This window comes from Mustela lutreola, chromosome 1 (assembly GCF_030435805.1).
Source record: "Mustela lutreola isolate mMusLut2 chromosome 1, mMusLut2.pri, whole genome shotgun sequence".
In the NCBI taxonomy this organism is placed as follows: Eukaryota; Metazoa; Chordata; class Mammalia; order Carnivora; family Mustelidae; genus Mustela; species Mustela lutreola.
Genome location: NC_081290.1, coordinates 234116175 through 234126176, shown reverse-complemented (window position 1 = coordinate 234126176; position 10002 = coordinate 234116175). Strand labels below are relative to the sequence as shown.

Below are 10002 nucleotides of genomic sequence, written 5' to 3'. Positions count from 1 at the left end.
ATAGCCTGCAGACAAAATCCAGCTTGCAGACTGTTTTTACCAATAAAATTTATTGCGATGGAGTCACACTCACATATTCCTGTACTGACTGGCTGCTCTCAGGCTACAGGGGCTATACTGACTAGTTGCAACACAGACTATACAGCACATAAAACATAAAATATGTATAATCTGACCTTTCCAGAAATGAGTTTGCTGGCCCCTAATCTAGGAGGACATACGCCATAGATAATAGAATTAATTACAGGTATACAATCGGCAGTCAACTGTCCAGATTCTCCGAGTAACTCCTAGACTCAAATCTAATTCAACATCACTATCAGCCTTTAAGCCAAAATGTTTTCCAATCTGTCTTTCTACCCTGAAAAGGTGCCTAAGTGGCTTAAACAAAAGCTTGAAAAGAACATATGGGAAAAGCTAAACAAGTCAGTTAATTCTGAAGAATAGAGGGCAAGAAGGACTACTACCTACGTTATTTGTCAGGACAGTTTCTCCTAGCAGACTCTACTTTCAAGGAAAATTTGATTCTTTGACAAAAATAACACTTGCAATTAGTATGGTTTTTTGCTTTTTTTTTTTTTTTAATTTCTTTTCAGTGTAACAGTATTCATTGTTTTTGCACCACACCCAATGCTCCATGCAATCCGTGCCCTCCCTAATACCCACCACCTTGTTCCCCCAACCTCCCACCCCAGCCCCTTCAAGACCCTCAGGTTGTTTTTCAGAGCCCATAGTCTCTCATGGTTCACCTCCCCTTCCAATTTCCCTCAACTCCCTTCTCCTCTCCATCTCCCCATGTCCTCCATGTTATTTGTTATGCTCCACAAATAAGTGAAACCGTTCGATCCCATTTTGAATGACATAAACATGAATGAGGAATAAAGAGAAGCATCATTTTATGTTGCAAAAATTTTTTATTAAAACAGCTGAAATTCTTCCAGTTTACCATTAAGCCCTACTGCCCTATGATTCAGTTGAAACTTTCAAAATATTTAAAATATTAATAATTACTTCTTGATTCTTATCACCTACAGAGAGTAGATTACCTTCACAAAGGAGAACAAATTAACCATCCCGTGATGCTGGCCTCAGGGAACAACTCTTTGCATCCTGTGTCCTTCATCCTACTCGGGATCCCAGGACTTGAGAATTACCAGTTTGGGATTGCCTTCCCCCTCTGTGCCATGTATCTTGTGGCTGTAGTTGGCAATGTCATTGTCCTTCATATAGTCCGAACTGACCACACGCTGCATGAGCCCATGTACCTGTTCCTAGCCATGCTGGCTGTCACTGACCTGGCCCTGTCCTCTTCCACCCAACCTAAAATGCTGGCTATACTCTGGTTTCATGCTCATGAGATTGAATACCATGCCTGCCTCATCCAGGTGTTCTTCATCCATGCCTTTTCTTCTGTGGAGTCTGGGTTGCTCATGGCTATGGCCTTGGACCGCTATGTGGCTATCTGCTTCCCACTGCACCACTCTACTGTCCTGACCCCAGCTGTGGTGGGTAAACTGGGGGCAGCTGTGATGATGAGAGGGTTGCTGTGGGTGAGTCCCTTCTGCTTCATGGTGTCCAGGATGCCCTTCTGCACCAACCATGTCATTCCCCAGTCATACTGTGAGCACATGGCTGTGCTAAAGCTGGTGTGTGCAGATACTAGAGTCAATCGTGCATATGGGCTCTTTGTGGCCTTTTCTGTGGCTGTCTTTGACATAATTGTCATCAGTATATCTTATGTGATGATTCTGAGAACTGTTCTGAAGTTGCCCTCTGAGGAGGCCCGACTCAAGGCTTTTGGCACATGTGCTTCCCATATCTGTGTCATCTTGGCTCTTTATATCCCAGCCCTCTTTACCTTCCTCACCCACCGCTTTGGACATCATGTGCCCCGAGTGGTACATGTCATGTTCGCTAATCTCTACCTCCTGGTACCTCCCATGCTCAACCCCATCATCTATGCAGTTAGAACCAAGCAGATCAGGGACAGGGTTATTCAAGGATGTTGTGGGAAAGATCCCTGAGCCAAGAGTCACGACATCACAACCAACTCCACTGCCCCACTGATCTGGGATCATCGCATATTAGCAAAAAGTCATCTCTATGAGACAAATGGATAAAGATTTGGCACATATATAGAATATAATATTCCTCAGCCATCAAAAAGGATTAACAGCAACCATTTGCACTGACATGGATGGATCCGGAGGGGATTGTGTTACATGAAATAAATCAAGCAAAGAAACACAATTATCATATGGGTTCACTCGTATATGGAACATAAGGAATGGAGTAGAGGACCACAGGGCAAGAGAGGGAAAACTGAATGGGAAGAAAGCAGAGGGAGACAAAACATGAAAGATTCTGGACTCCAGAAAATTAACTGAGGGATTAAAGGGGAGGTAGGTGGGAGAATGGGGTAACCAGGTGATGAGTTTTAAGGACAGTACCTGCTGGAATGAATACTGGGCTTTATATGAGACTATTACAACGTTGAACATTACAACAAATTACAATGAACTATATGCTGGCTAACCGAATGTAATAATAAAAAAAAGTCATCTCTGTGAACAAAAGGCCCAGAGGTTAGCAACCCTCTAGAACAAAAGAAACAATTTTCAAAATGCCCAGAACATGAGCCCTCTGAAAGATGTGATTGATCATAAATACCAAGTTGATTAATCTTCACTATAAAACAGAAAAAAATATGCCCACCATTCAAATCAGTGAAGATTTGTACAGAATGCAATCTTCCACAGACCACCTGGAGAAAATGATTTTTTACCCTGCCAGGAGAAGTCTAAGTTCCTATGCTTTGTTAAAAGCAGATAGAACTTTTCACCAAAACAGTTAAAAAGTACATGTATTTTTCCCATCTTTGAAAGTCTTATAAAAAATATAATTTATGGGAATAGATTCACTATTTATAAAAACAAAACCAAGAAAATACATATATTAATCTATATGAAAAATGATTAAATATCACGTACCATTTAAATAATGTATTTGCAAAGACCGTGTAAAGATGTGGAAAATGATCAGATATAATATTAAAGAACAAAAAAAATTGCATTTGCCCATGGGGCTGAAGTCAATTCTAAACAGAAATGCATATGCATAAAAAAAGATTTGGAATACCTCTAAATGCCAACAATAGCAACTGAGAGTAGTGAGATTTATGGTATTTTCGTTTTCTTTTTTGCACTTTCACATATTTGTAAAAATTACCCTTGATTGAGCATGTCATTTTAATATGAGAAAAAAGTAACTCAGACAAGAACAGAAGTGTACAGAAAGGTTAATTCAGTGCCAAAGCCTAGGGGAATGGAGTAGGAAATCTAAGAAGATGAAAGACGGCAGAATACAGCTAGTTCCAGAAAAGCTTGAACATCTCCATGAAAATTGCTACCAGAATCACGTTTTGAGACTGGTAACAGGGAGCATTTGGTATGCTGACTGTTGTTCTCTCCTTCAAGAAATTGCCTATTCCCTGATGACAATGGATTGCAGAGTGAAGAAGTTCTGGCAAACAAATGGAAAAGGAGATTCTCTTCTGAACATAGCTATATTGTGTGGTTAAAGGTAGTGAGAAAGTCATTAGAAGTGTGAGTATTTGTTAATATTTAATTTCCTTTTCAAAAGTAAAATGTTCCTGGCGATTTACAGACCTGTGCCCTTCGGCCTAATAATACATTATATGTTAATAAAAACATTAAAAATTAATTTTAAAAAAGTAAAATGTTAAGCTGTTTTAGAAAACCACATTTTTTTCTGACTTTTCCAACTTTATTTTGGTGTGCTTATACAAAAAGGTGCATATATTTAACATATTCATTTTGGTGAGTTTGGGCATATGCCGATACACATGGTAGCATCACCACAAACATGGTAAAATCATCCATCACAATTATTGCATTGTGTATTCATTCTCCTTCACCACTCTCCTCTCAATGCTAATAGTGAAGAAGGCTCTAGAAATTGGGCTCTAATGTTACTAAAAGCAACATCAGAAGATGATGCTTGAAGAAGAATTGGGAACATGTTTGTGTCTCCCAGCAGAAATAGCTAAAGGAGCCTAAAAGTTTCCCCAGAAATGAATGGGTATTCTGAAGGAACATTTTCAGGATTCCCAAATATTAGAGACTTAAAGGGGCAGTGATCTGTTATCAGCAAATCAGTTAATGATTATAAGTCCCTCTTTTTCTTTTTTAAAATCAGCTTTGTTGCTGTTTAATTGGTGACAATAAAATGTAAATAGTTTCGGGGTGCCTGGGTGGCTCAATGGGTTAAAGACTCTGCCTTTGGCTCAGGTCATGATCTCAGGGCCCTGGAATCCAGCCCAGCTTCAGGCTCTCTGCTCAGCGGGGAGCCTGCTTCCTCCCCTCTCTCTGCCTGCCTCTCTGCCTACTTGGGATCTCTGTCTGTCAAATAAATAAATAAAATATTTTTTTTTTAAATGTAAATATTTTCACACACATTCTGAAGAGTTCTGACACATGTGTGCCTCTGTAGCTACCAGCCTGATTAAGACATAGGACATTGCCTTCACTTCATAAAAGGTTCTCTTGTCTCCCTGGAGTCAATCATCCCCCTCTCCATCCCAACCAGGCAAACCCTGCTCTGACATCTTTCACTATAGATTGACTTTTGTCTCACTAGCACATTTATAAATGAAGGACTAAGTAATACATTGAGTCTGGTGTCTTTCACTCAGTCTAGTTTTTCAGATTGAGCCCTACTGGTGCATGTAGGATAAGCAGGTCATTTCTTCAGGGCCTCTGGGTGGCTCAGTTGGTAAGGCAGCTGTCTTCCGCTCAGGTCATGATCCCAGGGTCCTGGGATCAAGCCCACACTGGGCTCCCTTCTCAGCGGGAGCCTGCTTCTCCTCCCCCTCTGTCTACTGCTCTCCCTGCTTGTGCTCACTGCTCGTTCTCTCTCTCTGACAAATAAATCTTGAAAAAAGATAAGTAAGTCATTTCCTATTATTTCTGAGGAGTATATTCTATTTTCTCAACATACCCATTGAGGTATTATTACCATACCAAATGTTACCTTTTTCCTTTGCTTCAGCGCTTCTAGCATTCTTCCAAACATATCCACTTCTTATCTGCCTAAAGCTTTGCTTTAAATCTTCCCACATCCCCATGTTGTTATTTTCTAGAACATTCTATGTTCCTCTCCACATCCTTTTAAATCTCAACTAATACCCTTCTTATCAGTGAGGTGTTTCTTAATTTATATAGCTCAACCAGGTCTTGCTCCCTGTAATTTTCTTTCATACACAAATATTTTATTTCCTCCCTCTTTAAACACAATGTGTAATTATTTAAATTACTTATTTTATCATCGGTTTCTCTATTTGGAATATAACTTCCATAAAAGTATAGCACAGGGGCTCGCTATTATAAACCCCTACCAGGATCCCTACAAAAAAACTACTTACAGAAATGAAAGATTAAATGTTTACAGTGAGCCTGGTACCATCACCAAAATTCCACTGCTGACCAAAAGATGGCATGAGCAGGTCCATTTCAGCCTCATTCCTCCCAAATGGGATACCAGACTTTTCTATCCTAAAGCCTCATTTCATTATTCCCATTTGAACTCTGGGGGATGTTGTATGTCAAAGAAGATAAATTTGATATATAAGAAAACAAACAAACAAAAAACAAAAAACAAAAAAACTCATTTCTCATTCACTTCTTTTTATTAACAAATATAAAATATTTGGACCTTTTAAATATCTATTCAAGAAATATCTTTGGGCAACTATGTTGTTCCAAACATTCTCTAAGAGGATGGGAATAGCATAGAGAATAAGACAGGCTGGCAATCAGTGTTCATTACAACACATACCTCCCCAATGTCCATCAGCCAGTTACCCCATCCCCCACCCCTCCAGCAACACTCAGTTTCTTTCCTAAGATTAAAAGGTTCTTATGGTTTGTCTCCCTCTCTGGTTTTGTCTTATTTCATTTTTTCCTCTCTTCCCCATTGATCCTCTGCTTTGTTCCTTAAATTCCACATATCATTGAGACAATATAACTGTCTTTCTCTGCTTGACTTGTTTTGCTTAGCATAATACCCTCCAGTTCCATCCACATCATTGCAAATGGCAAGATTTCATTTTTTGATGACTGCATAATATTCAATTATAAATATATACCACATCTTCTTTATCCATTCATCTGTCAATGGACATCTTGGCACTTTCAATAGTTTGGCTATTGTGGAAACTGCTGCTATAAACATGGGGGTACAGGTGCCCCTTTGGATCACTACATTTGTATCTTTAGGATAAATACCCAGTAGTGCCATTGCTGGGTCATAGGGCAGCTCTACTTTCAACTTTTTGAGGAATGTCCATACTGTTTTCCAGAGTGACTGCACCAGCTTGTCTTCCCACCAACAATGTAGGAAGGTTCCCCTTTCTCCACATACTCATCAACATCTGTCATTTCTAACTTGCTAATTTTAGCCATTCTGACTGGTATGAGGTGATATCTCATTGTGGTTTTTATTTGTATTTCTCCTAGTGATGTTGAGCATATTTTTATGTGTCTGTTGGCCATTTGGATGTCTTCTTTGCAGAAATGCCTGTTCATGTCTTCTGCCCATTTCTTGATTGAATTATTTATTCTTTGGGTGTTGAGTTTGAAAAGTTCTTTATAGATTTTAGATACTAGCCCTTTAACTGATTTGTCATTTGCAAATATCTTCTCTCATTCTGTAGGTTGTCTCTTGGTTTTGTTGACTATTTCCTTTGCTGTGCAAAAGCTTTTTGTTTTGATGGAGTCCCAATTGTTCATTTTTACTTTTGCTCTCCCTGCCTTTGGAGACATGTCTAGCAAGAAGTTGCTGCAACTGAGGTCAAAGAGGTTGCTGCCTGTGTTCTCCTCAAGGATTTTGATGGATTCCTGTCTCACACTGAGGTCTTTCATCCATTTTGAGTCTATTTTTCTGTGTGGTGTAAGGAAATGGTCCAGTTTCATTCTTCTGCCTGTGGCTGTCCAATTTCCCCAACAACAATTGTTGAAGGGACTGTCTTTTTCCCATTGGATAGTCTTTCCTGCTTTGTCGAAGATTAGTTGGCCATAGAGTTAAGAGTCCACTTCTAGGTTCTCTATTCTGTTAAGTTGATCTTAGTGTCTGTTTTTTGTGTCAGTACCATACTGTCCTGATGATAACAGCTTAATAATAGAGCTTGAAGTCTAGAATTGTGTGTGATGCCACCAGAATTGTTTGTGTTTTTTTTTTTTCAACATTCCAGTCTTACAGAAAAGTTGATGGTGTTTTTTAGGGATTGCATTGAATGTGTAGATTTATCTAGGTAGCATAGGCATTTGAACAAGATTTGTTCTTTCAATCCATGAGCATGGAACTTTTTCCCATTTCTTTGTGGTCTCCCTCAATTTCTTTAATGACTATTCTACAGTTTTCTGAGTACAGATCCTTTCCCTCCTTGGTTAGATTTATTCCTAGGTATCTTTGGTTTGGGGTACAATTGTAAATGGGATCTACCCCTTAATTTCTCTTTCTTCTATGTCATTCATGTAACACAATGATTTCTGTGCATTGATTTTATATCCAGCCACTTTACTGAATTCCTGCATGAGTTCTAGAAGTTTATGGGTGGAGTCTTTGGGTTTTCCACAGAATATAAGCATTTGAAATTTTTAATCCTTAAAGAACCTAACCACTTAAGCAATTCAATACTGTTGTTCATGTAATACCTGTCTAGCCTCATCTTGCCTTAGAGTATATAGTCCTTTCCAATAACTTCTGTGGAGTTCGTCTTCATTGGTTTTCTCTTGTAAATGTACTCTCTGAGGGTGGCTCACCCAAATTATTGGATTAAAATGGCATGTATACAGTGATAACTCTGAAATGTTCTGGAGATTTTTGCCTGGAAATTCACAACTTTGTAAACACTGAATATCCACGGAAAGCTTTAGGTGGGTTTCCCACAGTCATTTCATATACAACATATTCAAAACTGAAAGCACTGATTTTTTAAAAATCTATCTATCTATCTATCTATCTATCTATTTATTTATTTTCAGCATAACAGTATTCATTGTTTTCGCAGCACACTCAGTGCTCCATGCAATCCATGCCCTCTCTAATACCCACTACCTGGTTCCCCCAACTCCCAACCCTTACCCCTTCAAAACCCTCAGATTGTTTTTCAGAGTCCATAGTCTCTCATGCTTCACCTCCCCTTCCAATTTCCCTCAACATCCTTCTCCTCTCATTCTCCCCTTGTCCTCCATGCTATTTCTTATGCTCCACAAATAAGTGAAACCATATGATAATTGACTCTCTCTGCTTAACTTATTTCACTTATCATGATCTCTTTCAGTCCTGTCCATGTTGATACAGAAATTGGATATTCATCCTTTCTGATGGAGACATAATACTCCATAGGGTATATGGACCACATCTTCCTTATCCATTCATCTCTTAAAGACCATCTTGGTTCTTTCCACAGTTTGGTGACTGTGGCCATTGCTGCTATGAGCATTGGAGTACAGGTGGTCCCTCTTTTCACTCCATCTGTATCTTTGGGGTAAATACCCAGTAGTGCAATTTCAGGGTCATAGGGAAGCTCTAGTTTTAATTTCTTGAGGAATCTCCACACTATTCTCCAAAGTGGCTACACCAATTTGCATTCCCACCAAGAGTGGAAGAGGGTTCCCCTTTCTCCACATCCTCTCCAACACATGTTGCTTCCTGTCTTGTTAATTTTAGCCATTCTAACTGGTGTAAGGTGGTATCTCAATGTGGTTTTAATTTGAATCTCCCTGATGTCTAGTGATGATGAACATTTTTTCATGTCTCTGATAGCCATTGTATGTCTTCATTGGAGAAGTGTCTGTTCATATCTTCTGCCCATTTTATGATATGATTATCTGTTTTGTATGTGTTGAGTTAGATGAGTTCTTTATAGATCTTGGATATCAACCTTTTTTTCTGTACTGTCATTTGCAAATGTCTTCTCCCATTCCGTGTATTGCCTCTTTGTTTTCTTGAGTGTTTCCTTTGCTGTGCAGAAGCTTTTGATTTTGATGAAGTCCCAAAAGTTTATTTTCACTTTTGTTTCCTTAGCCTTTGGAGACATATCTTGAAAGAAGTTACTGTGGCTGATATCGAAAAGATCACTGCCTATGTTCTCCTCTAGGATTCTGAAGGATTCCTGTCTCACATTGAGGTCTTTTATCCATTTTGAGTTTATCTTTGTGTACGGTGTAAGAGAATGGTCGAGTTTAATTCTTCTACATATAGCTGCCCAGTTTTCCCAGCACCATTTATTGAAGATACTGTCTTTTTTCCACTGGATATTTTTTCCTGTTTTGTTGAAAATTATTTGCCCATAGAGTTGAGGGTCCATATCTGGGCTCTCTACTCTGTTCTACTGGTCTATGTGTCTGTTTTTATGCCAGTACCATGGTGTCTTAGTGATCACAGTTTTGTAGTAAAGCTGTGCCCCCTGTATTATTTTTGTTTTTCAACCTTTCCTTAGTGACTCAGGGTCTCTTCTGATTCCATACAAATTTTTGGATTATTTGCTCCACCTTTTTGAAAAATACTGGTGGAATTTTGATCAGAATGGCATTAAAAGGATAGATTGCTCTAGGCAATATAGACATTTTAACAATATTTATTCTTCTGATCCAAGAGCATGGAATCTTACACCGTACACAAAGATAAACTCAAAATGGATAAAAGACCTCAATGTGAGACAGGAGTCCACCAGAATCCTAGAGGAGAACATAGGCAGTGATCTCTTCGATATCAGCCACAGCAGCTTCTTTCAAGATATATCTCCAAAGGCAAAGGAAACAAATGCAAAAATAAACTTTGGGGACTTCATCAAAATCAAAAGCTTCTGCACAGCAAAGGAAACAGTCAAAAAAACAAGGGGGCAACCCATGGAATGGGAGAAGATATTTGCAAATGACAGTACAGACAAAAGGTTGATATCCAGGATTTATAAAGAAC

At 38.9% G+C, this 10002-nt stretch overlaps 1 protein-coding gene across 1 annotated transcript; it reads left to right on the top strand.

Moving 5' to 3' along the window:
- The first annotated feature begins 1070 nt into the window (after window positions 1-1070).
- Window positions 1071-2024, top strand: LOC131820882 (olfactory receptor 52R1-like). Its single transcript, XM_059156745.1, has one exon. The coding sequence runs from the start codon at window positions 1080-1082 to the stop codon at window positions 2022-2024; it is 945 nt and encodes a 314-aa protein (XP_059012728.1). The 5' UTR covers window positions 1071-1079.
- The last annotated feature ends 7978 nt before the right edge of the window (window positions 2025-10002 follow it).